The following is a 27,626-nucleotide window of genomic DNA, read 5'->3' on the forward strand; positions in this document are numbered from 1 at the left end:
TGATAATTAAAAATTTTTTGAAGCTGACTCTGGTTTCAGTGCCTTGGCTCAGAAACAAGATAGAATATCTCTTATGGAAATAGTCCAGACACCCCAAAATGTTTAGACCAAAGTAATTAATTAAGAAATAAATTGGAATATGGCTTTGGAAAAGGACCTTTCAGATACAGAAACAAACAAAATGAGGGAAAGAGAGCTTAGTCATGTTGTGGGAGGCAGGGAGACTCTAGGATGAAAATTAGATACCAGGCCATCTTCTGTATTGGGAACTGCAGAGGAACTTGGATGTATAATATTTTGTTTTGAGTGGTTTGCCGAGATACAGTGTATCTCCATCACCCAGACTTTCAATAAAAGTCTGCTGCACCCCACAGACTGGGTTGATAGTATTTTGGAGAAAAAGCAGTCAGGAGAGCAGAGTATAGCAGCAGGAGGAAAGATGTGCAGGAGGGTAAGAGTTCAGTGGGAACAGGAAATCAAGAGTTAGGGTGAATGTGAGGACTTAGAATGTGCAGAATGGTAGGGTGAAGAACTGGGTTTCCTACAATATGTCTCTGTCTTGTTTTCTACTATTAAAAGTATAATAGTAGAGTTGACAATTTGCGGAAAAGCGGAAAGGAGACATCTAAGTGGTGAAAGTTTAACCCTCTTTGTACTATCAACTGCTTACATTTATTTTATGATAGTTTTATTAAAAACTTAGTGCCAACTGTTAATGACTAATTTTGTATATACTGTATATAGTAGTCCCTCCTTATCTGCAGGGGATGTGTTCCAAGACCCCCACTAGATACCTGAAACCTTGGATAGTACCAAATTCTATATATACTATGCTTTTTCAATCTGATAACAGGGGCAGCTACTAAGGGGCTAACAGGCAGGGAGCATATGCAGCATGGATATGCTGGACAAAGGGATGGTTCCTGTCCCAGGTAGAGCGGGACAGTGAGAGATTTCATCACATGACGCAGAATGGTATGCAATTTAAAACTTATGAGTTGCTTATTTCTGGAAATTTCCACTTAATATTTTTGCACTGCACTGATCGCAGGTAACTGAAACTCTGGAAAGCAAAACCTCAGATAAGGGGGAACTACTGTCCTTTCTACCCAGATGCTGATATTATTTACTGTAAGCCATTGGATGTGTTTCTTGTGTGAACAGACGGTGAGGAAAAAGTTAGTTTTCCATTATCCATAAATAGGGTATTCACTTTGTAGGTTACTTTTACCAATTTAAAATCTATCCAATTCTTTTCCAGAGGAAAGACAATATAGCTTAGTCAAGTATAATGGGCTTTGAAGTCAGACAGACCTGGTGTCCATCCAAGTTCCACCAATCATTAGTTGTGAGCCTTGGCCAAATTACATCCCCTTTCTGAGTTGAGGACAACAACCCTGTGCCCTTGCCTCACAGGGTTGTTGCAAGGCTTAAGAATCTGCATCATCCATCTACCCCCTAGACTCATATCATCCTTCTCAGTTACCATCTTTTGGTGGTTAAATGACAAATTTACCATTAACTCAAAAAACATTAAAAAATTATGATGGGCTCAAGAGCTAAGTAGAACTAACCCTAATAATGCAAGTACAGCTGAACTGCTGACTTGCTGTAAGCAGCACTCCACATTGGCCACTGTGCTGTCCTAACTACCATGACTTGTTCAGAACTGGAAACATTACTAAAGAGTTTTAAAAACTTTAAAGTGTTGCTGTGAAAGGTTCAGAGAGAAAGTATACTTTTATCCTCGAAAAATACCAAATGCTTCTTCAGTGTGTTTAGTTATTTTAATGTGTGGGTTGAGGTTCCATCATCATCTGCAAAATATAGTGTATAGTCTTGACGGAATGAATCAGAAGAGACTGCATGTGAAAATGAATCAGAGGGCACTTCAGCCTGAATGTTCCCAAGTGGGGCAGGGGTATATTCAGAGAGGGGAGTGAATGAGGCATTCATCAGCACACTGGGCTGACCTAGGGGGGTAGATTCTAGAAGAGGGATTATAGTTCCACAGTGACAGATCTCCAGCCTGAATTAGACGAGCGCAGTTTTCTGGCTAGAAGAAATAGAATAAGTTAGACTTGTGTAACCAGTGGTTTGGTTCTCCATCAACATTTGCATTGCTGAACAGTATTTCTGCCTTTGTGGCTGCAGGTTTTGTTGTTGTGGTGAGGGTAGCTGGATTTCCTGTTGTTCCTATTGTCCATCTTCTTTAACCTCTACTCACTACTTACTTCCCAACTCAGCCTTGCACCAGGCACAAAGAATAGTCCTTTACCTTGCAAAAATGTAAGGAATGCTATCAAAGGAGCTCAGGTGGGGCTGGTGAGTGATGGGACAGGAATTGGTTTGCCTAGAGATTGACATGACTGGGAGTCAATGGTCATTGGAATCCACGTGTTCCCTTTTGAGGCTACTAAGCTGTAGTAAAGACAAGATCAAGAGAGGGATGCTATTGAGAGTCTGAGGGAAAGAAAACAGCAGACAGATCAGAGCGACGGTGTTCTGTCAGGATAGTGGGGAAAATTATTAGTGTTGTGTTAGGCCATATACTAACATTCAGACAGGTAAGGCTGCTAGTCAGTAGCAGGAAGGTTAGGTACCAAGAGACAGGCCTCAGTCGTGAATAAAGAAAGCATCAGGCTAGGCCCCAGGTCTAGAGAACAGAAAAGCCGTCCAAGTCCTGGAATTGGTGCAAGGTGGAAATTTGGTTAGAGTGGAGTCTGAGCCACCTGGGCTCCTTTGATAGCGTTCCTTACATTTTTGCAAGGTAAAGATAGGACTATTGTTTGTGTCTGGTTCAAGGCTGAGTTGGGAAGTAAGTAGTGAGCAGAGGTTAAAGAAGATGGACAATGGGAACAATAGGAATTACAGAATCTTTCTGTTTATTATGGTAATTTCTCTGGCATGAGCATATTTTCAGTTAAAAAAAAGTGTTATTGTTTTGAAGGAATATATTTATGCAAACTGTGTTCAGGTTCAATAACAGTTCCCTGCCTCACCTGTCCTTATCTTGAATCTCACTCCCTATCATTTCAACTTTTTAGCTTTTTTTTTTTTTTTTTTGCTGCTTACCTTTATGTCTCTAAATAACATGCTTATAATATTATTTCTTGATTTTTTTCAATATTGGACATAATCTGGAAACTTCACACTGGCAAAGATTAGAGTTCTGTTATATTCTCTACCTACCCTCTCCTCTTCCTCACCACCAGACACTCATCCTTCCCCAAAGAGTTAATCTTTTAAATAAAATTTGACAATTATTAACTATGGAAAGTATTTTTGTTTGGTTATTATGATTGCATGTACCATGATTGCTTTTCTTTCTCATAAATCATTTAGTTTTTCCTGAAGTTACTGACTTTAATTTTTTTTTTCCACAGTAACCTCTGTATCTCTGGTAGAATTATAAAACTCATAATGCTCTAAAACTCTTTAAGTAGTGTTTTCTTTTTCACCTTGGAGACATCCCTCCACCTTTGCTTTGTAGGCATGCTACATAGCTGTCTGGAAAGGTTCTTCACCTCCTTCCTGTCTGTGTAAGATTCCTGGTTCCTAAATCCTGAGTTCTTTGTTTTGGAGGCATATCTTCCAGTAGCTTTCTGAGAAAAGCAGTATGGGAGGTAAAATATTTTGAGAGCTTTACATGCTCCAGAACTGCCCTTTTGCTCCCCTTGCCTCACATTTCATTCGCAGCTGGTGTATGGAATTCTTGATTGGATGTTACTTTCCTTCAGAATTGTGAGGGCATCCCTCCATTGTCTTACAGTTTTCGGTGTTGCTTCTGAGAAGTATGATGCCATTCTGATCCCTGTTCTATTGTATGTAAACATGTTCTTTTCTAGAAACTTTTAGACTCTTTCTTGTTATTCTGAAATTTCAAGATGAAGGGTTCTACAGTAGGTATTTTGTTGGTCATTATTCTGGGCACTTAATAGATCCTTTCAGTGTGAAATTTTCTTGTGATTTTTTTTTGAAATATTTATATCTTGTGTCTTCTCCATTCTCTTTCTGGATGTTGGACCTCTTGGAACAATCCTATAATTTCTTATCTTTTTTCCCCTTCTGATTTTCTCTTTGCTTTTTTCTTCTATTTCCTAGAAAATCTCTTCATTTCTAACTTTCAATCCTGCTTTTGAAGGTTTTTTTTTTTTTTAATTTATGCTACCACATTTTTGGTTTCCAAGATATTTCTGTTGGTTTGTTTTTTGAATAATACTTTCCTATAGCACTCTCTTTCTAGTTCATGAGTGGAAATATATTCTTTGATTTCTCAAAAGACTTTTAAGAAACTTTGCTCCCTGCACGATCTGTTTTTTCAGAGTTCATTTCCTTCTGTTTATGTTGCTCTTTGCCTTTCATGTTTAAGTTTTCCTCACACATAGGGTGATCCTTGTCTGGCCTTTTACATTTAAGGGTGAGGTGCTAACATGTGAGTGGAGCTGTGTGTGTCCACTCACATGGTGTGTGTGATTCTTGTTGACTGATGGGAAGCTAGACATTTCATTGAGGGATGCACAAATGTCACTATCTGCGGGTCTTGTCTTTTGGGCCAGTTTTCCCAGAGAGAGATCCTTCTGTTTCCTGGCTGGATACAGACAAGACTGTGATCCAGAACTGAGGGGAGAAAGTTGTTTAGCATTCTGGGTGTGTTTGTATGTGGGGGGAGAGGGTCTCATTGTTCCAGGCAGAGTTTCACCCACTCCTGCTACTTTTAGAAATATGTTTCATTTCCACTCAACATTTAGGCCTCTTGGATGGAACATCTCCAAATAGTACAGGCTTCTCCCTGGAGAGAGAAGAACCAGGCACATGGCTGTATAGGTTCAGGGAACATCTGGGATGTGTGTGCTACTATAGTTATGTGTGTTACCCCGGGTCTCCGAATGTAAATTGATAGAGTTTAGAAATATGTGAAATTTATAATCTCTATAAATACTCAGATTAAGTGATTCTTGTTAAAAAATGAAACTGCCCAGGAAGATAATCCTGTGTAATGGTAGCAGTATTCCTGTTTCTGGGTTGTACATTTTCCTCCTCCAATTTGTCTCTTTCAGAACAAATTGGAGCTCTGGCAGATCAGCATATCATTCATGTGGCATGTGGCGAGTCCCACAGTCTGGCCCTCAGTGACCGAGGCCAGCTGTTTTCTTGGGGTGCAGGGAGTGATGGTCAGCTAGGACTCATGACTACTGAGGATTCTGTGGCAGTGCCCAGGTAAGAAGGTTTTCAAATGTCAGTTGTTTTAAATGCTATTTCCTGCTGTTGATTTCTTAGACTCCTTGTTTTTCTTCTGTTTTCTTCATTTAATTGCTATTTCCTTTGCGCCACTCCTGTGCCTTATACTATTAAAACACTTGTCACAAAAGTTGCAATTATTTATAGAAGTGTCTGTCTCTGTTTCAAAAATGTGAGTCGGTTGGGAACTGTACTTTATTTATTCTAGTAGCCTGCTTGCTTGCTGAGTGCCTGGCAGTCGATAAATGTTTGAATAAAAAAGACATCTTTCACATCATAGGCTTATTAACCTTCAACTGAAAATTGCAAGTCTGAATTACTCAATTAAGTACTTTAAAATAGAATCACAAAGCTGACCTGTTACTCTGATAGGCCAAATCACTTTAAGCATTACAAACAGCTAAAATACCAGATATACATAGATTCTTTAATGCAAAAATATTAATACAGTAGGTTTTGAGTCTCTTAAAGATTCACTTAAATCTAAACCTTAGATGATTTAGCTAAGTATCTAATAGTTGCCACTAAGAGAACATCCCAAATATTGAAGTTACTTTCAAATGGACTTTTTAGTGGTGGTGTCTCAGTTTGTTGAAGGTTCTTAATGATCAAAGAGCTGCCATTTTATTTCCTTTATTCTATTCTTACTCCTTTGTGCTACAAGTGTTCCACATACCACTACTGTAGTACACATTCTTTGTAATTGTTTATTTAATATCTGTTTTTACTACAAAGATGTGAGCTATTAATGGCAGGATAATTGGATGATTTATTTTAACATCACCATTGCTAGGAGTGCCTGTCACATACATTGCTGAGTACAAATTTAATAAATGGCCTCTCCTCCTCTGCCTAATTATCGTCCCCTTTAAAGAACAGCATATTCTTCTTCCTCTTCTTTTTTGCCCTTCTTAGATTTTTTTCTCTTTAATCAAAAGTTGTGTTAAATAAGAGGACCATGGAGGTAAGAGTGATTTGATTCAGTTCCTGATTTAGGACAGGTAATGTCTTAGATTCATTTCTTCCAAAAATTAATTTAATTTTGTGGGGAGAGGAAGAGTGGCAGTAAGAAAAAAGAAGTGCTAGATGTTATGTTGTGTGTAATATTAGGGAAAATGTTTATAACATTAATGGCAAAAATATTTCATTTGTTGATGACCAAAACACAATTAAGGTTTTTAATGGCATTTAGTTTTTAAAAATGAAGTAATCTGTGCTACAGTAGTAGCTTAATATTCATTATTCATGTTCAAATTATGGATGACTTCTAAGACTTTGATTTGTATATAGTTTTCTATTATAAGTTAATTGAAATAAATTCATTAATTTATACCTTTGTATTGTGGAAAGTAACATAGCTCTGATGTCAAACAAGCCTTGGATTCCAATACTGGCTCTTTTACTTGTAAGGTGAATGACCTTGGGCAGGTTAACTTTTCTAAGCCTCAGTTTCCTAACTTAAAAATTACTTACTGTGTACCTTACAAGGGTTATGGGGAGGATAGAAGGAGACAAGTAGGTAAAATACAGTATGTGCTTGCACTGTATGGACTCCCTTTTCCCCACCTCAAGGGTACAATTTCTCTATTATCTGTCTTTGTTCTTCTGACCTGCTTCTTTTCTACAACTGATTGTGACAAGAGTAATGGTGATGGGGAATTGTTGAAGCAATTCTCTGCCTCAGCCTCCCGAGTAGCTGGGATTACAGGCATGTGCCACAACGCCCGGCTGATTTTTTTTGTATTTTTAGTAGAGATGGGGTTTCATTATATTGGCCAGGCTGGTCTCGAACTCCTGACCTCAGGTGATAAGCCCACCTTGGCCTCCCAAAGTGCTGAGATTACAGGCGTGAACCACTGTTCCTGGCCTTAAAAAGACTTCTAGGCAAGATGATGTTATTTATTACTGATATTTTATTTAATTGGGAATATTTCTGATAATTGTGTTTGTGTGTGAATATCTATCTGAAAAAGAAAGCCTTTTCTGTTTTAGGTTAATACAAAAGCTGAACCAGCAAACAATATTACAAGTTTCCTGTGGCAACTGGCATTGCTTGGCTCTTGCGGCTGGTAAAGTAACATTAAACATATGCTAATGCTATGTTAATTTTGAAAACATTTCTCTTTGTCTTTTTGTGTGATATTATCTAACTGAAAACTTTGAATTAACTGGTTAGGGTCTATGCATTGCTGTTGGACAGTGACAATTCTCAGATGGGCTTTGCATAGCTCATCCTTTTCTCAGGGTGTGGATGATGAAGTAGGTGGTCATCATTGCTGCTCCAACTTTCACAGGGGAAGATAAGCAGGGGGCAGGACCATACCTAGGTGTTCTGAGCATGGAGGAGATTGATTTTTCTTAGCGACAGCCAACTCTCAAGCTACATTCCACTATCAAGCTCCCAAACGAATGAAAAAGAAGGAGTTGGAGAAACCTAAATAAATCTGCACTTCTGTGTCCTGCTTGATTATCTGCAGAGCAGACCAAGTGGTCATAGCTGGACCTCCCGAAGTCTTGGGTCTCATAGACTTAGTGTGGTCAGAACTAGTGTGATCTTGCTTAAGCCTGGTAATTGGCCTGTTTGAAATTGAATTTACTTATACATTTAATATTTTCTGTGTATAAATTTTAATAGCCTTTGAAGGGCAGTAAGACTCAGCTTACCTCTCTGTTATATCACTTGGGAGTTTTGGTTTTGGCAGTCTGATAGCATGAAGTATCTCTGTTCCTTTGCTCTTGGGTGGGTTTGGTGTTGGGGGGCAACTGGCAAATGACCCTAATAACTAGATTATTTTTGTGTGTGGAGCTTGTATCATTTTATGGTAATACCAGTTATCCTGTTATTTCAGATGGCCAGTTCTTCACCTGGGGAAAGAACAGCCATGGGCAGCTTGGCTTAGGGAAGGAGTTCCCCTCCCAAGCCAGCCCGCAGAGGGTGAGGTCCCTGGAGGGGATCCCACTGGCTCAGGTGGCTGCCGGAGGGGCTCACAGCTTTGCCCTGTCTCTCTCAGGAGCTGTTTTTGGCTGGGGGATGAATAATGCAGGGCAGCTAGGGCTCAGTGATGAAAAAGGTAGGTAAACCCTTCATATGTATGTATTTAGTTTAAAAGCACATTCATTTAACACATACTTCTTGAGGATCTACTATGTGCTAGCCCCATGTGAGATACTAAGGGAGAAGCAGTGAACAAAATAGAGAACATCCTCGTCTTAGTGGAGACTGTATTCTAGTGAGTGGAGGTGCAACAAAACCAGTAAATACACAGGGTTTGAGAGTGCAGCTTCCTGCTTTACATAAGGTGGTGGGGAAGGGCCCCTCTGATAAGAAAATGTTTGAGCAGAACCTGTAGGAAATCAGGTGGGAGATGGGACATGTAGATGTCTGGGTGAAAAATGTTCCTGTCAGAGAGAACTGGGTGTGCAAAGGTCTCATGTGGGAAGAGATGTAGTTGGAGAGAAGGGGAAGAGTAGCACAGCTGCAGGTCAGAGAGGTCGTGTAGACCCAGTTATGCAGGGCCCTGAGGGGCAGGGTGAGGATATAACTGGTTTTCTCAGTGAGAGGGGAAGACCCTGAGGGTTTGGAGGAGAAGAGTGATCCACTTTGGCTTTGGCTGTAGTGGGTCAAGGGGGAAGCTGGAAGACTAGCTTGGAGGTAGTGGGAGTAAAGTCAGATTTTAAACATATTTTGAAGATGAGGCCAGTTGGTTTTGTTCACTGTTGGATGTGTGGTTTGAAATAAAGGAACAGCTGGAAGGGCAAAATGACTGTTTCTGAAATGGGGAAAACTGTGTGTAGTAAAGTGGGCTGGAGAGTGGGCAGGGTTGGAGAGTGTAGGGAAACCATGAGGTAGGTTTTAGGTAAATTAAAACTGAGAAGTCTGTTGGATATCCAAGTACAGATGCAGGCAGGAAACTGAACATGCGTCAGGAATCCAGGAATCCAAAATTCATGCCAAGATAGTTGTATATATTTCATCTCAAAGGCAAATGGTAGTGATATTCTGATATTTAATTTATTCTAGATCGAGAATCTCCATGCCATGTAAAACTCTTACGCACGCAAAAAGTTGTCTATATTAGTTGTGGAGAAGAACACACAGCAGTTCTCACAAAGGTAAGGAGCTCAGAGTATTCTACTTTGGTGCTGGGGATAAGATGGGTGATTAGAATTGCTTGATTATGTTAGTGTAGTGATGGTGTGTGATTACAGTATTGTGGCTTGAACTTGAATGCTCTCTTGTATGTGGGTTTGTTGTTTTCCAAAGGAATAGAAAAAGACTACTTTTTTGTATGTCTCTGTTATCCTCTTTGGTAATCTTGTAGATTTTTTATATATATATATACACATATAATGTAGATTATATATATATACAAGTATAATGTAGATTATATATATAAAAATGTAGGTTATATATAAATATAATGTATATATTTATATATAAAATATAGATTTAAATATATCTAAATCTACATTATATATATATTTATAGATATATAAATTCCTTGGTTCTTTATGGAACAAAGATAGCACTTTGTTATTTTTGTTATTTTATGTATATATAATATATATAAAATGATGTCCTATGTTCCTTTAAAACAAGTCATTTAAATATGTAAAAAACAGCAGTTTAATTAATGTTTTAAAATAATCGTGTTTCTTTTGCTTCTAAATACATTCTAGAGAGAATGAAAATGTATTTTTATATTGAACAAATATTATTCTATGTTCACTTTGATAAAATGCCTTAACATTTATTTAAATACAGCTGTTAAAAAAACAGCTTACTTACCAAGGAATTTGTACAGCACTTAATTTCTTATATGTGAATGATCATGTAAAATCATCTCATTTAGCCTAGCTCCTTTCACCTTTTTTAAAATTTTGCTTCCTAACACATCATTGTACTTTCAAACAATTTTAAAAATTTACAGAAGGCACACATTCCTTTGAGCATTGCTATCTTTGTTCCATAAAGATGCAGTCTGAAATTCCCTTTTTATTATTTTTCTATTTAATGAACATCCTTACAAAGTGATTTTGGCCAAGTGTCAAGTGAATGTAGTGCTCTTGTGCACATTGTTGTGATAGGCATTTTGTATACAAGGTTTAGAGGGATACCCTTAAAGATACAGTGAAGTCCTATGGTGTTTGTTCCTTGTTAGAGTGGAGGTGTGTTTACCTTTGGCGCTGGTTCCTGTGGGCAACTTGGACACGACTCCATGAATGATGAGGTTAATCCTAGAAGAGTTCTAGAGCTGATGGGTAGCGAAGTAACTCAGATTGCTTGTGGCAGGTGAGTGTTCCTCAAAGCTTGCTTGTATTCACTAGGACCCAGAAATTGGTCTTATCTTTGTAGTGATGAAGAATGTGATTATACCTAGTCACCGTCATTTTAAGAGATCTTAACTGCATGCACGCCTATGGTGAAATGTGGAGAAAGACCTTGATAGAGTGTGGCAAGGAAGGGTTTTAGATAAGCAGAGCAACACGGAGACATTAGGCTTCTTTTGGGATAAAGAGTAGCAGGATGTGGGGAAGGGATAAAGAAAGGAAAAGTGAGAGAGTCCCAAAGAACTTCTTGGAAATTTTTGCCTGAGTCTACCCTGCTTCTCTCCGTTCATCTTAGAGGCCACATGCAGCAGATCATTCAGCTCTTTCCTGACTTGCCACCCTCCTCATGATCTAGAGTGTTAGAGGATAGTATTATGGAGAGCAGCCGCTGCAAGAAGAGTCATGTGTTAACATGGGAAAGGCTCTATAGGAGCACCCTGTGCTGTGCACATGTGGAAGTTAAAAGTCAGAGTCAGAGTGTACATCCACATTAGTAGAAACTATGCTGATGAGTTAAATTATTTTTTCACAGACAACATACCCTAGCCTTCGTGCCTTCTTCTGGACTCATCTATGCATTTGGTTGTGGAGCAAGAGGTCAATTAGGAACTGGGCACACTTGTAATGTTAAGTGCCCATCTCCTGTCAAGGGTTACTGGGCTGCCCACAGTGGCCAGCTTTCAGCCCGAGCTGGTAAGAATGATTGTCTCTGGAATTTAATGGTATTTTAAGTGATGAAAACAGTCGTTTACAGAATATGTATCTATTACTTACTTTGAGGTCTTTTGGAGGGAATGAAGATAAGGTATTTTTTAACATCAATTAATAATTTCTGTACTTACTATGCATGAAGCTGTAGAGTTGAGATCCTAGAGAATAAATAAAGCAGGAAATACTGTTGTGTTAGGCCGTTCTTGCATTGCTGTAAAGAGCACCTGAAACAGGGTGATTTATGAAGAAAAGAGTTTTAATTGGCTCACAGTTCTGCAGGCTCTACAGGGAGCATGATGCAGCCATCTGCTTGGCTTCTGGGGAGGTCTCAGGAATCTTACGGTCATGGCAGAAGGCAAAGAAGGAGCAGACACTTCACATGGCAGAAGCAGGAGCAAGAGGAAGAGTGGAGGGGAGGTGCCATACATTTTACACCACCAGATCTCATGTGAACTCAGAGCAAGAGCTCACTTATCACCAAGGGGATGGCCCAAGCCATTCATGAGGGATCCGCCCTCATGATCTAAATACATCCCACCATGCCTCACCTCCAACATTGGGGATTACTGCAATTCAACATGAGTTTTGACCAGAACATACATTCAAACTATACCAGTTATTTTGTTTCCACAGACCTTGGTGGTGGTGTATACATTTTATTGTTGTTGCTAATAACGACAGTTCTCATGTATCGAATGCTTAATGACGTTTCATTACTATGCAAAGCACTCAAAATAACCCAAGAACTAGTTAGTGGTTATTATCCCCATGTTAGAGATAAGGGAACAAAGTCTTAAGGAGGTCAAGTAATTTGCCCAAGATCACATAGATTCTGGAGGCAGGATTTAAACCCAGGTCATTCTAAATCATGTGTACTATGTTACCTCTACTTTGCTGTTGGCGTTTTGGTATATAACATGATGTGATTTCTTTTTATGCCATTTTTTTTCTTCCCTTAAAAAATAGTTAAATAGCAGTCTTGATTTCATTGGAAATCAAAGTAAGGCAGTCATTAATATTGAATGACTGCTTCACCTTGAAATAATAAATCTGAGGATGAAATGGAGCTAGAAAATCATTAAAAGGAAGTGTAACTTAATAATTAATTTTGATTTTGAAGTCGATAAAGTGACACACTTATGGCTTGATCAGGAATTTGTTTGAAACAGTAACCATCATAAGTTTTAGTACTGGATTATAAGAAACTCAAGGACACAGACAAACTCTTTTCCTTTTTGTAAACCTAGCATATAGCACAGGACCTGGCATGAACTTGTCACTCAGTAGACATTTTTGGAATGGATATATGAGCATCTGAAATGTAGTGCAACTTAAAATATAAATAAACAAGATTTTGTCTGGGTGATGTTCCCAAAAGCAAAAGAATGGCTTTGTGTCTTCTTCTCTGTAATTTGTAAATTCTTTTCTCCAAGACATTGTACTTATACATGGAATACATTTATTTAGAAAGTTTACCAACTGAAGTGTTTTTTAGTTATTTCAAAACCACAAATTTTTGAAGTTGAATTATAACCTGACTTCCATGGTCCTAAATTTGTGCTTGGATGTTTGCCAAAATGATTTTATAACATAAGCAGGTAAATGTCAGTTATGCAAATGACATGGTTTTAGGAACCCTCTTGGTAATGTGGGAGCACAGAGGAAGGCATGGAGAAGTATTGTGGTTAGAGGAAGTTTGAGCTGTGCCTCGAAGGATGATTTGGAGTTAGCCAGGTGTAGAGGACTGTGAGGGAGTTGGTGTGAGCACCACCAAGGTGCAGTTCCAGAAGCACATTCAGGTTGTGCTCTCGGTGGGCACATTCATGGAGAATCCCATGTGCCAGGGGCAGCAGAGGGAGGAGGCACCGAGATGTGAAATAGTGTGGTGTATTAGAAATAAAGGCAACGTGGTAGTAGGAGAATGTCACCGTGGACACAGTGTGATGGGAGGTAAAGCAGGGAGCAGGAAACGGAGGTCCTTCCATGGCAAGATTCGTCCTGACGGGGCCTGGGCCCACCACACTCACTTGCTGAATTATTTGTTACCATAAAGAATAGTGCCCATTTCAGATTTCAGGTCAGTGGCATGACAGAGTTAGAATGAAAAAGAGAAACTAGGTCAGGATTCACTGGCAGTTGGGGAGGGGCAGAAGAAGAGTTAGAGTGGAGGATACCATTTTATATATTTATTTTTAATTGAAGTAGAAACAGTCCTAGGCAGTGAGCCAGGGGAGAAGATTTCTTACTTCTGTGACACAATTAAAATGGATAGGTACCCACTCTGAAGCGTATTCTGCGACAGTAGAAAAGGGGATCAAGGAGAAACTTCAATTAATGAAAAATATGCTTTCGGATTTTTTTTTTGACAGATCGCTTTAAATATCATATCGTTAAGCAGATCTTCTCTGGAGGAGACCAGACTTTTGTACTTTGCTCCAAATACGAGGTAAAATTTTTCTTGTGACTCTTATTTCCAGGAAGGAATAATAGTGAACCAATATTTCTTTTAACAAGTAATTACAACATAAAGAGCAATGTTACTCTTTGTTTCTACCAATCCTATGTTATTTTTAAAATAAGCAAACTAAATCTGGAAGAAGTTGTCTCTATTTGGCTCCCTTGAAGTGCCAACAATTCTCCTGGAATTATGGAGTTCTAATTTATAATTTGAAATTATTTATTTATATTTGTACTTGTTCCAGAAACTCTGTAAAGGATGCCTAGGGAGTTGTTGCTTACTTTGGCATTATTTGATTTTCCATTTCTTTTCTTCCCTGTTAAGTGGCAACAAATGCTAGGTGTTTGAGAACTTGGTGGGTTTCTTTGTTTGATGTGATTGAGTATATATATGTATGTAAGAGATACCACAATTTTCAGATGTATTTTATTATTTGTAATCTGCTTATGACATGACACCAAAATTTCCCTTCCATTGTCTCCTGCATCACTGTAGTGGATAAAGACAGTGTGACATTGTATTTCTGCCTGAAGGTAGAGTGTGGATCCAGGTTTCTGTGACAGGGCTCGAATTCCTTCCACTCTTCCTTGCTGGGGGAATTCAGTCTGGAAAAACTCCACAGATTTGTTGTCAGTGCTGCACTCTTTCCCCTGTGCTTTCTCTCCTCTCTTCTCTTCTTCTTCCCCACCCTTCCTGCTTTTATTCAGTAAACATTTCAACAGGACCAGCTCCGAGTGGTGCATGGATCCTTATACTCTCCTGGAGGAGCAAGGGAATGGGCTTTTAGTGATGAAAAAGGAGTCAGAATTGACTGGGAAGAAAATGAGCAACTGTGGAAACCAGGGGCTCTTTCTGTCTTGGAAACTTTCTCTATTAGTTTGATACTTAGCTATCTTTAAGTACACAAAGTATTTGCCTTCTAGTCATTCTGATTCTGTGATTAGGTTGGAAGATCCTGGTGGAGCCCGAGGCTGTAGGCTGGACAGCTAAAGCTGATGATTAGCTATTTTCCAGGTCAGGTGCCTGAAGAAGGTGGCTTAGTGCTACCATCTGGTGTGATTTGGAACTGCTGCCCTAGACTTATTTTAGACCCAGCCTCAGAGTGTGTATTACAGAGAAATCCTGAGGAAGCTGAGGTTTTTCTTTGTTTCTTCAAGATGTCAATAAAACAAAATACAAAAGGCACCGACTCTGTGGAGGATAATCAGTTTTTGTCCATAAGTAATAGAGTTTTAAGTATTTATTTCCCCTAGAAACTAGTATTGAATGGCATTATTCAATAGTATCCAACTTTAATTTTCCTGTGAAATTTAACATGAAATTTAGTTTTCTCTTGTAAATATAGTATCTGATATATGTAACTGATTTTTATTATTGTAATCAACACCTTGGGCCTGGAAAACAACACACTGATGAGAAGGAAGTGAAGTATGAAGTAGCATACTATTAGAAAGGCAGGGCAGGTTAAAGTTTAAACAACTGGAAAGAGGGATAGGTATGCATGAAAAGCGTAAGATCACAAAGAAAAAGGAAAGTAAACATTACTTAAGAAGATGTTGCTCTTTCTTTTGAAACTGAAACCTATGCACATTTACTTAAACTATTAACCAGAGATGATTATTTAGATACAGAGGCTGATCAAATCATATGCTTACCCTGTTACCATATCACTTAAAGAACCAAGAAAAAGCACCTGTATAGTTACAGCCTCTATTTTTTTTTTTTTTTTTTTTTTTTGAGATGGAGTCTTGCTTTGTCGCCCAGGCTGGGGTACAATGGTGTGATCCTGGCTCACTGCACCCTCCACCTCCTGGTTTCAAGTGATTCTCCTGCCTCAGCCTTCTGAGTAGCTGGGATTACAGGCGTCCGCAACCATGCCTGGGTAATTTTTTTTGTATTTTTAGTAGAGACCGGTTTCACCATGTTGGCCAGGCTGGTTTTGAACTCCTGACCTCAAGTGATCTACCCTCCTCGGCCTCCCAAAGTGCTAGGATTACAGGCGTGATCCACCACGCCCGGCCATAGCCTCTATTTTTATAAAAGGCTGACTCATTCATTACCGCCAGGCCTTAGGTGAAAGAAGGGAGGGAAGGAGTTATATTCAGATACCCCTTTGCTACACTGATTCTAGGTCTTGGGAATTTAGTGAATGCAAACCATAGCATCTCCTTTTCCTGTCGTTTTGTTCCCTGGATAGAATTGAAGAGGGAATGTGGTTGGGATTGTTAGAATTGTGTGTGCATGTGTGTGTGTTTGTGTGTGTGTCTATCTCATAATCTTCTTTTTCCTGGAACTGTGATTCTTAACCTTGGCTGCCTACTGGAATCACCTGGGAGCTCTACAAAATACTGATGACTCTAGAGATTCTGATTTAATTGGTCTGGAGTATGACTTGGTCATCAGTATTATTGAACGCTCCCATGGTGATTCAAAGTCCAGCCAAAGTTGAGAAACACTGACCTAAGAGCAATTTTTCCTTTTTTGCCTGTATGTATTAAAGACAGGAAGAATGATGTTTTTTCTTGGTTCTTCAAGTGATTCTGAACTTGTACTTCACCCAAGGCGTCTCTGGTTTATTGGACATATGATGAGGAATGAGAAAATAGTTCCAAGTCTTTATTTTATTGTAGGTTTGTGTTAGAGTTGATGTTCAGCTGCCCCTTTGAATGGGGGAAATAAATAAAATTTACGTAACAACAATGGTTTTACAAGGAGGTGGAAAGACAATCTCTGTGTGTACTCCAGCATCCGCTTTGGATTATGAGTTTCCTGTATGTACTTCAAGATGATTTTTGTTCTCTCAATAGATATCTGTGGCCATTTTAGTAGGATAGTTATCAATAACCAGATGATCACAAACTTTGTCAGGCATCTCTGTTTTATTACATGCTCTACTCCTTCCTACCATAATGATACCTTAACTTGAAGCTATGGGAAAGTAACCAAGAAAATTTACTTTGAAAGTTATGTTTTTATGTGTAGGTACAAAGGAGAAAAAAAATCTCATGAGCTGATGAATGAGTGCTTTAATATTACCTTTTTCTTCTTCACTGGAGATGAGAATAGGAGTATAAAGCACCATCAACCTTTTCTTAGTTCTCGATCAAGAACAAGGCTTGGGGAAAATAAGTTGAAAACAAGCAATTTTAGAAAAGGAAAGTGCTTATTATGTTTTTTTTCTTTAATCTCACTGAATAAAAGATGTACAGTGTTGGGCAACATTTGGAATTTTCAAGGACATACATTATTAACATCTTTTTCTGCCATTTTTCTTATAATAGCTATATACTTGAAGCAAGAAATTAAGAGTCATTGTTTTTATAGGTTATTTGTCATATAGATTATAACTGAACTCTGGCTCTTTTGTAATACATTTTGTTGAAGTTTGGTGGACATTTATGGCAGATGACTAATACCTTAAAAACCTGCTGTTACGGTGATTCAAAGCAAAGGGGAAAGAAGTCTGGGAAAGTTGTACTGAGTTGGTTTCTCTGGGAAACAGACCCGAGACTCAAAGGTTTTTGGGAGAGTGCTTTCTAGAAGAACATCTACTGAGGGATGAAGGAGGCAGGATTGCGCAGAGGGAGGGGTTGAAATGCAATTCAGTTATAACAGAGGCCTCAGCCAGTCCCATGAGGAGCACTGAAGTTGTGATGGTCCTTCAGCCAGTCCTGAGTTGAGGCAAGCGGGCTGGACCTTTACACCATGCCTCTACCTGCCATTGGATGTGATAGTGAAGCAACAGTCAATGCCAAGTCCTGGATAGTGAAGCAACAGTCAATGCCAAGTCCTGGACAGCAACCCAGCTGGGATCTGTCAGGAGCTTCCATTCTGAAGGGTGGAGGGGATCTGGGCGGCACACTGCAGCATTTAGATCATAAGTGAAATGTAAAATGGAGAATATGTGGGAGAAAGGAGAGGAGACAAGATCCATGCTACATAATTTCTTCTTTTTACTGTTACATTTAATTCTCCAGAATTATTCTCCTGCTGTTGACTTCAGGACTATGAACCAAGCACATTATACCAGTTTAATAAATGATGAAACCATAGCAGTTTGGAGACAAAAACTCTCAGAACACAACAATGCAAATACAATCAAGTATGTGGCTGCTTGTCTTCATTTTTTTTTCCACAAAGTATGTTACAACTTTTTAGCTTAGTGTGATTTTCCCTGCTTGCATATTGATACTGTGAATGTAAATGGGGTTTTACATTATAGGGAATCGTGGGTTTTTTTTTTTGGTTACTATTTCAGGGTTGATCTCCTTAGCCCCAAATAGCTTAATGGATGGATCCCCAGTTCTCACACACAGTATATGCCTCAACCTGCCTTGTTTATTGTATGATTTTAAAAATCCTGACTGATGAAGGCCTGAGTTGGTGATTCTGCTAAGAGAGCTTAGCGTTATGGTTAACTCCCATGGGTTTTAGTGTATGCATGTTCCAAAACATCCCAAATCTGAGACAGCTGTTATCTTACCTAATCTTAATAATTTCTAGCATTTTCCTATTCATAATGATTGAGATGGTAATTCAGAGTCATGTAGAAAAAAAAAAAACCAACAGTAAGTAGGATTGAGAGCTTTTATCAAATTTAAAGGACAATTTTCCTTTGCACATTTTTACACATTTTCATTGGCTTTCCTCAGCCTCTCCACTTTTTTCTGCAAAGTCTGATTCTTGGGAAGAATAAATCAAGCTCTGTGCACTAAGTTGTGGTTATTCCCAGAAACGTACATAATGGTTCCTGCATTATGACATAGATTGTAGTGGGCCAAATGACCAGGACGCTACACTTTGAGGCACTTGAGCTAGTAACTTTGTGAGTGAGAGAGCATTAGAAACACCCTAGAGCAGCTCTGTGGCAGTCTTCAGAATCCCTCTAACCTTAGGATGGCTCTGCCAAGGAGCTCAGGCTGAAAGGTCGCAGGGGAGAGGAGATGAGGGCTAGCTGGGGTCCAGCAAGGGAAACGGTGACACTTTACCATTAGTTCTCTGTTTTCTTATTTATAAAATTAATGGATGGAAGAAATGATCTTTAAAGATCTTTCCTGATCTAAATTCTGTGATTAACAGAAACTACTGTAATCCCCTCCCCAGCTGTATATTTGTGTTATTCTTTCCCTTTTCCTTACACTGAATGGAAAGGCCCAGGGTTCCTGGTGTCCAGTTTCATTTTGGGTCCTCAGAATTAGCTGTTTCCTCAGAGCCTGTATAATAGAAGGTAATGGGAATAAGCACTTGTTTCACTATTTTTTAATTTCTGTCTCAGATATGCAGCAAAATAGAAGTAATTTTTCAGTTATTAATTTGCCAAGATAATTTCTGTGTTCGGGAAGTAACAGCTTGGCTTCTCTTTTTTGGTTTTATTCTGTGTTTCTCTTTGGAGTTTAGATAGGGCACTTCTTAGATGGTTGGTGGTAGAAAAATATTCAAGAACATTATTGGGACAAGAGGTTTTCTTTCAGGAGCTTTGATATTCTTTTTTTTTCCCTAACATGGAAAACTTAAGTTTTTCTTCATTTTGAGATGTGACATCCTGTTTTTCTAAAGCAAATGTACATTTTCCAAAGCTTCCGCTGACAAAGAGCTGCTATTAATGAAATCCTTGAGTAGATGATTACTTTATTGTTGATGCTTAAATAACCATTTATTTGTAATTATTAAAGGCCTCCCCCTCCCTTCTTTTCTTTGAGCAGTGGTGTTGTTCAGATATTATCTTCTGCAGCCTGTTGGAATGGAAGTTTTCTTGAAAAAAAGTAAGTGACTTAGAGCCTTAAAAAACCTCATGTGTACCTGTAGTCTCAAGCTATTTGGAAGGCTGACACAGGAGGATTGCTTGAGTTTAGGAGTTTGGGGCTTTAGGATGCTGTGATCATGCCTGTGAATAGCCACTGAATTCCAGCCTGGACAACATAGTGAGGCCCCATCTTTTTAAAAAAAGTTTCTTAAAACCCCACATGTGATGCAAATACTTACTCAGCAAAGGCAGTGAAAGACTTTTCTTCTCTTTGATGGTGGTTGGCCTTAATTTAATGAGTAAGCTGATGCTTTGCACAAAAATTGGAATGCCTAATAATGGTAATGAGAGGATTTCAGGAAGAGCAATGCTGATTCATACCTGGATGGCAGAAAAGCAGATTACCGAGAGAGACTGTATCTCAGAAATAATTGGTAGAATCATCAGTAAGATTTTCAGAGTATTCTAAGATGTGTCATAATTTTAAATTCTTAATTCCTCAGATAATTTTCTTGATTTCTTTGGTTTGCTTTCCCATAGTTTTAAAATCTTTATTATTTTTTATTTTTTTCTCTCAAAAGGAGTGAATTTCAGGGAGTAATTCTAAGGAGGCTTCAGGGGCTCCTTGGATTTAGGTCCAGCCCAGCTCACCAGAGAATTATATTTGAGGTTGAACTCCCCAGTAGTAAATAGAATGTTTATTTGCTTAGCCTTATCCCTTCTGCAAATATCTCCCTCAGGAACCTGATGCAGCAAAAGGGTCTTGTCATGGGTTTGGATCTTTGGTAATCCCAAGTCCTAATTATTTCTCAGTCCTTTCTGCCAGTGACCAGGCTAAAGAGATCTCAAGATGAATTAGACTTCATTTCTGTGTGTGAATCCCACCCCTACCCCTCGATCCCTGTGTTAGTCAAGGTTCTTCAGAGAAACGGAACAAATAGGAGAGAGATAAATAGATAGATGGATGTATCTAGAGAGAGGGAGAGGAAGAGAGGGGATTTACTACGGGAATTGGTTCACCTGATTATGGAGGTTGAGGGATCCTGCCATAGGCATCTGTAATCTGGAGAACCCGGCAAGCCAGCATCATAGCTTAGTATAAGTCCAAAGGCCTGAGAACCAGGGAAGCTGATGGTGTAACTCTCAGTCTGAGGCTGAAGGCCTGAGAAATGGGTGGGGGTTGCTGGTGTAAGTATTGGAGTGCAAAGACCACAGAACCTGGAGTTCTGATGTACAAGGGCAGGAGAAGAAGGATGTCCTAGTTCCAGAAGAGAGAAAGAATTTGTCTTTGCTCTGCCTTTTTGTTCTGGGCTTTCAGCTAACTGGGTGGTGCCTACCCACACTGGATGAGGATGGATTTTCTTTACTTAGTCACTAATTCAAATGCCAATCTCTTACAGAAAACTGACCCAGACATAGCCAGAAATAATACTTTACCAGGTATCTGGGTATTCCTTAATCTAGTCATGTTGACTCCTAAATTCAACCATCACCATCCCCTCCCCACAAATGAGTCCCTAACTGGGTTGTAGGAGGTCACTTCAGAAACTCTCTTTGGTTGCATTTAGAGATTATAAAGTCATTTACTTTTATAATTAAGGCAGCTGGGATGAGCTCACACAATTCATTTCATATTTAGTAATTAGTTTTTTCCTCTAGGGAAAGATATTCTGGATTATGCTGATGTTGGCCTTCCAGAACAGGGGTTCTCAACCAGGGTGATTTTGCTCCCCAAAGGACATTTGGCAATTTCTGGTAACATTTTTGGTTGGTACAATGGGGAGGGACTTGGTATTGGCATCCAGTGGGTAGAACCCAGGGATGCTGCTAAACATCCTTCATTCCCACCTGTCCAGCAAAGAACCCTCTGGTCCCAAAAGTCAAAAGTACCAAGGTTGAGAAACCCTGTTCTAGATGGATAGCTTTCATGACATTTGGGAAGGGCTCTTGGCCAGACTTGTTAGGTTGTTCATCCTTAGTATCACAGATTTCGTATAGAGTTGTGGGGAAAGCCTTTTATTTTTTTTCAAACTGACATCTGTGTATTTCAGAAAGTCTACTCCTGTAGCGTACATAGGATGCATCTCAGGAAACCAATCAAAATGAAGACCAGATTTACAAAGCAATAAATACGTATAGATAAAACATTTTGTTTTTGTTTTCTCAACAGCATAGCAAAAAGCATATGGAAAATTACATATGGGAAACCAGAATTCATTTCTATATTTTGGGCAGATTTATTTTAAAAACAATAACAACAACAACGAAAGACCGAAAAAACAAAATACAAGCAATTTATCTTCATTTGAGCATAGGGTTCCGATACATATGATTTTTTAAAAATGTTAGAAACTCTTATGTTTTCAAAAATTATAACATTGCTGTCAGAGTGTATTAAAATCATCTGAATGTGTCCATTACTCAAAAACAGAAGCCTGTTTTGCAAATAGATAGCTCTTTTGTAAATTAACAAATGTGGTAGGTTCAAGAGCAGGATATATGAGATATTCTCTAAGTCTCAAAAATGCTAAGATTTTATTTAAGGTCAAAAAAATGATTTAGTTGCTAGAAAGTTAAAAATACTGGCAATGAAATTAGTCCTTGGGTGAATGTAATTGTATCCTTTGTGTTAACGATGAGAGACATTAACTTTGCATTTACTATAGATCATTTTTATTTTAAATACTTTGGTAAGAAAGGCTTTCAACAAGGAAGTTCTACTGTCATTTGTTGATGAGTGGACCAGTTTGCACAGGGGATGTTATTTGTACCAAGCCACAGCATCTACATCTAGTTCAATGAGCCACAAAAACAGAAAAAAACCAAAAAACACAAGATGAAATCAGGGAAATAATTATTTGTTTATAAACTTCAAGATAGCCTTAACTTGATATGACAGTCCTTGTACTTTGACTTGAAGGAAAACAGATTTAAAAATTTGAAAATTCTTGTAAAAGGAATTCCAGTGTGGTTTATTCTTTGTGAAAGAATAATATTCTGTATTTTGGGTTTATTATTTTGAGATTTATGCAAAGTGTAGTATTTTTGTGGATCTTATCTGCCAGATCAAATTTAAATATGATTACTAAGAACACAGTATTTTGTTTACTTGTTTATAATTCCTATCAGAGTGTTTGCTTTTTCTTTTATTATATACCTTTTTGATTTTGTTTGTTTAGAATTGATGAACATTTTAAAACAAGTCCCAAAATCCCTGGGATTGACCTGAACTCAACTAGGGTGTTATTTGAGAAGTTAATGAACTCTCAGCACTCCATGATTCTAGAACAGGTATGTTTCTATATTTGTAAAGTGCATTCTTAAAAATGCATTTTTGTATTGATGAATTCAACTTCAAGAGAAGAAGAGTAAGATGAAAAAGTGAAAGTCTCCAAATCTTAATTTTGTAAAGTATTTACTCTGGGAATTAGACCTACCTTTTGCTTTCTTTTGGCTTAAACCTTTCCAAGGCAATGCCCCTCTAGAATATACAGTTTGCACTGGCAGGGATCTTTGGCTTTTCTTTTCATGGATGTGTGCTGAGGGCCTAGACCAGTGTCGGGCTCATAGTAGGTTCTCAGTGCATAGTGAATGAATGAGAGCTGAGAGTCTATCAAATAGCTTATGAACTTAGAGAAAGTTAACTAGATCTCAAGTATGTTTGAATTTCTCATTACTCTTTTCCCTCATACAGATTTTGAACAGTTTTGAAAGTTGTCTGATTCCCCAGTTGTCAAGCTCACCACCAGATGTTGAAGCCATGAGAATCTATTTAATACTACCTGAGTTTCCCCTACTCCAGGATTCCAAGTATTATATAACATTGACTATTCCCTTGGCTATGGCCATTCTTCGGCTGGATACAAACCCCAGCAAAGTACTAGGTGAATTTGCTAACCTCGATATCAGTGGTTTTATGGTCATTTGTTTTGTTGGTGTGACTCCTGGCTCTCAGTGGATTTGAGATCCAAGAATCTATTTGTTGCCATTTAATATCCTTAACACTTAAAACCTTTTTTTCTTTGCTGTTAATTTTTAGCTAACCCTATTTTCAAGTTGAAAATAAAACCATTATTTAGATTATTTGCAATGACTCATGCCAGAATAATCTTGATTTTATAGTATTCACAAACCTAATTTATTTAACTTGAACTATTTTTTTCTACCACATTTGCTTATAGTAAATAGGACCTCAGTATTACTGTACATTGGTCTTTCTCCTATGTCTAATTTAGGGGGTGGGAGTGAAGTGAACAGTTTCGGTGATACAGAGGTCTCCAAAAAAGGAGAGGAAGAAAATGACCTAGTGTGGACTTACCAAATGTTTGTTTTGTTTTTCTTTTTTAGGACAGTTGAGTCCACACTGATTTTTGCAGGCTCCGGACACTTTGCTGAGATAAAAACCTTCCGTTCCTCAGTGATTTGGAGAGTGTCTTTCATGGGAGTAGCACCTGAAATGTTTTTATTAATCAAGTGCAGGAAGTCTATCACCTGGCTTTTTACTTTTTTCCCCCCTGGTAAATTTTGTTAGGTGTCGTTGCAGCTCAGTAACTTCTGTGTTCCAGATGGACTGGGATGTTACTTGAGTGTGGTCTCGCCGTGAATAAAGAGATTGTGTTCCTGAAGGTGGAATACTGGCTTTTCTATATTGCCTCCACCTTTGTAGAAGAGATAAAAACAGAAATAATAATGAAAGCACTAGTAAATGTTAGTACTTAATTTTTTTTTAAGATCAAAAGCCTTTTGGGGGCACATTTTCTCAGGTGTTCTAGTTGATGTGAAACAGAGAGGTGGCAATATCAGAAGAAATCTTACCTGACTTTCAAGTTTTAGAGTTTTTTCATTTTTATTTTTCCAGGCTGGAAAATACAAAGAGAACATAATTGTTCAATTTTACACTTTATTTTTAACTTCTAATTATTGATATTTAAAAGAATACCCCAAAATGGAGAGTATGCTACAGGTAGTCACCACACAAATTCAGCAGTTGTCAGTATTTTGCCCATTTTATTTCATCTGTCCCTCGCCCTCACCACCTTTTTATTTTTTGTTGGAGTATTTTAAAGGAAATCTCAGACATACTATTTCATTCTTTAAGTATTTCAGTATGGCTGAGTTTATTTCCAACGAAGTATAAGCCAGTGGTATAATCTTCTTGTCTGGTTATGAGAAAGCATTTTTTGGTGAGAAATAAAAATCGTAGTTTTTCAACTAATGATACCTCTTAAAGGGAAGGGAATGGTTTTCATACTGGTGCTGCTTCTAGGGTATGTGGTGCGTCATCCTTTGCATTTCTGCTTCAGGATTTAGTGATGGCTGAAAGCGCTAGGACATAGGAATGCTTTTTGGATTAATACATTGGGCATCACTCCTGCCCAAAATATGTGTATCTTGTCCACATGTAGTCTGGAATTGGACTTTTAAGTTAACCTTCAGATTGAGTCTTTGCAAAAAATCAGACCAGGCTTTACAAAAAAAGCTCCAGGGATTCTTGTACAGCTGTTGTTCTCCCCAAAAAGGTTTTAATGGATTCTTTTTAAAGTCAGTTTTGGGAAAATGCATTTTAGACTAATGTTTATCTTCTAGACAAAGCAATTTTTAACTGGCAGGCAGAAGACATAAATACTTGCTCAAGATTACATGTTGAAATATGTCTTTTCTTTCTTTCTAAAGATAACTGGTGGTCTCAGGTATGCCCGAAATATTTCATGAAGCTGGTAAACCTCTATAAAGGTGCAGTCCTTTATCTACTGAGGGGAAGAAAGACATTCTTAATTCCCGTACTGTTTAACAATTATATCACAGCAGCTCTCAAACTCTTGGAGAAGTTATATAAGGTGAGCATAGGAGGTGCTAGTGGGGAGGAGGTGATTAGATGGTAGGGCAAAATGTCCTAGTGAGATGTTCTCTGGGAAGCCATGTTTCAGTTGTCTGTATTTTGTTCTTCATTAGGTAAATCTTAAAGTGAAGCATGTGGAATATGATACATTTTACATTCCTGAGATTTCCAATCTCGTGGACATTCAGGAAGACTACCTCATGTGGTTCTTGCATCAAGCAGGGATGGTAAGAATTCATAAAGCATATTTTAAAGCTTTAGTCTTTTTATAAGAAAAGCACATGTGAGCTGTATAATATGTCTTTGACTTTGATGTCAGTGTGTCACCTATTCTTCATCCAGCTGGCCTTTTGCATTCTAGAAACTTGGAAGTGCTTTAAGTAATCATCAATGTTATAAGGAGTCATAAATGAGTAGTCACCCAGAATGTTACACATTTTATCAGTTGCCCCCTTTAAAAAAATCAGAGTATCTAAAGTAGTCAAATCCACAGAAACAGAAAGTACAATGGTGATTGCTAGGGGCTGGAGGCAGGGGAAAATGGAGAGTTGCTATTTAATGAGTATAGCTTCAGTTTTGCAAGATAAGAAAGTTTGGAGATCCAATTGTACACCAGTGTGAATATACTTAACACTGCTGAACTGTACACTTAAAAATGCTTAAGATGGTACATGTTATGTTAGGTTTTTTTAAAACCATAATTAAAAAAACAAGTCACATACAAATATGAATTTTTAGCTTTCCTCGAAACTTGGAAGATCTGGCAACACGACCTGTCTTCCCATATGACACCAAGTGGCTGGAGTTCAAGAGTGACTCTTTAGATGAGGCTTATGTATATGCCACAATTCCCACTGCAGCTTAATTTATCCCTGACATTGAGGAAGGGTCATTTGCTAATTATCATCTTCTGACAGCCTACTCCAGTCATCATATGTCAGCTACCTGGACCCTGTAGGCCCCTTCTGATTGAGAATTATGTGTGTGAAAGTGTCACACATCCCTGACCAAGTGCTGTCTCACCGTATTTTAGATATGCCATTCAGGGGCCTCTGGATTCCTGCCTACCACCTCTGACGTGGCAGGAACTGCTCCTTTTGATAGCACACCAGCTTGGGATATATACAAGGCTCTTTAGGATCTCCCGTCTGTGGAGTATGTGCAAATTTGAGTTAGGTCAGAAAACAGAATGATAATTTGGTTATTGTATTTTGTGAAGCCATGTGGAGCAGATTTGAGGTGAGTCCTTGCCAGTGTAGCAGGTTCATCACCAGTATTAGGGCAATATTTTTCCTGTGGGGTTTTTGGAAGTCAGCAGTTGTCTCCAAAAGCAAGACATTTAAATAGGCTGATCTAACTGAACAAGAAGGATTGTTTTCTTTGTCAAATAATAGTTGATGAATGCTAGACACAATGTTGTATTTTTTTCTCTAGAGACTTAAAAATGCATACAATGTTTTATTTTTAAATAAGATTTTATGATTACCCTGAGAAAACAAAATACTCTTTTTTCGAGACAAGATCTGGCTCTATCACCCAGGCTGGAGTGCAGTGGCACCATCTTGGCTCACTGCAACCTCTGCTTCCCAGGCTCAAGCCATTCTCCCACCTCAGCCTCCCGAGTAGCTGGGACTACAGGTGCGTGCCATCATGCCTGGCTAATTTTTGTATTTTTTGTAGAGATGGGGTTTTGTGATGTTTCCCAAGCTGGCCTTGAACTCATGAGCTCAAGTGATTCACCAGCCTCGGCCTCCCAAAGTGCTGGGATTACAGGGGTAAGCCACTGTGCCTGGCCAGGAAAATACTTTTTAATATAAATGAGTTAGAGTGTTCTAAATGGGCTGACTTGGGAAATTTAACATGGAGGCTAGTAATGAACTCTGTTTTCACTTTCAAATTTAGGAATTATTAAAAAATAAGCCCTTCTGTTTTATCAATTTATGAATAATTATTCACTGAATAATAACATTATGAGCGGAAAAATAAGCCTGATGAATTATTCAGGCCAACTGCTTTGTTTCTAGATGAGGAAATGGAAGTTAAACAATTTTTCCACTAATTTCATTACCAGTAAAAGTCAATTCTTCTGATTTCTAATCTACCCTTTCTGTGACTTGATGCTGAATAAAATAAGTCTAACAAATTGTAATTCTTTTTTACTCTGAAAAAGAAGTTGCTCATGTTAAAATCTAGATTATTATGACAGTAGTCTCTGAGTAGAGATATTTAAGTAACTTTTACAATATTTTAAACTTCCTTTCTCTTAACGTTTGATAAATATCAGATCTTGAATAACAGATGCT

General features: G+C 38.3%; 1 protein-coding gene across 12 annotated transcripts in view; it reads left to right on the forward strand.

The window, feature by feature from the left end:
- Nucleotides 1-27,626, forward strand: part of HERC3 (HECT and RLD domain containing E3 ubiquitin protein ligase 3) — a 116,677-nt gene that overhangs the window by 52,322 nt on the left and 36,729 nt on the right. For all 12 annotated transcript variants that reach the window (XM_019025381.4, XM_055384648.1, XM_019025382.4 and 9 more), the window contains 13 exons: nucleotides 5,061-5,220; nucleotides 7,234-7,310; nucleotides 8,091-8,312; nucleotides 9,263-9,354; nucleotides 10,404-10,534; nucleotides 11,105-11,265; nucleotides 13,653-13,729; nucleotides 17,719-17,843; nucleotides 19,444-19,503; nucleotides 22,664-22,775; nucleotides 23,179-23,368; nucleotides 25,158-25,321; nucleotides 25,437-25,550. In XM_019025381.4, coding sequence (XP_018880926.1) covers nucleotides 5,061-5,220; nucleotides 7,234-7,310; nucleotides 8,091-8,312; nucleotides 9,263-9,354; nucleotides 10,404-10,534; nucleotides 11,105-11,265; nucleotides 13,653-13,729; nucleotides 17,719-17,843; nucleotides 19,444-19,503; nucleotides 22,664-22,775; nucleotides 23,179-23,368; nucleotides 25,158-25,321; nucleotides 25,437-25,550 — 1,685 coding nt within the window. The remainder of the gene's footprint in view (nucleotides 1-5,060; nucleotides 5,221-7,233; nucleotides 7,311-8,090; nucleotides 8,313-9,262; nucleotides 9,355-10,403; nucleotides 10,535-11,104; nucleotides 11,266-13,652; nucleotides 13,730-17,718; nucleotides 17,844-19,443; nucleotides 19,504-22,663; nucleotides 22,776-23,178; nucleotides 23,369-25,157; nucleotides 25,322-25,436; nucleotides 25,551-27,626) is intronic.

Source organism: Gorilla gorilla, chromosome 3, assembly GCF_029281585.2.
Source record: "Gorilla gorilla gorilla isolate KB3781 chromosome 3, NHGRI_mGorGor1-v2.1_pri, whole genome shotgun sequence".
Classification (NCBI taxonomy): domain Eukaryota; kingdom Metazoa; phylum Chordata; class Mammalia; order Primates; family Hominidae; genus Gorilla; species Gorilla gorilla.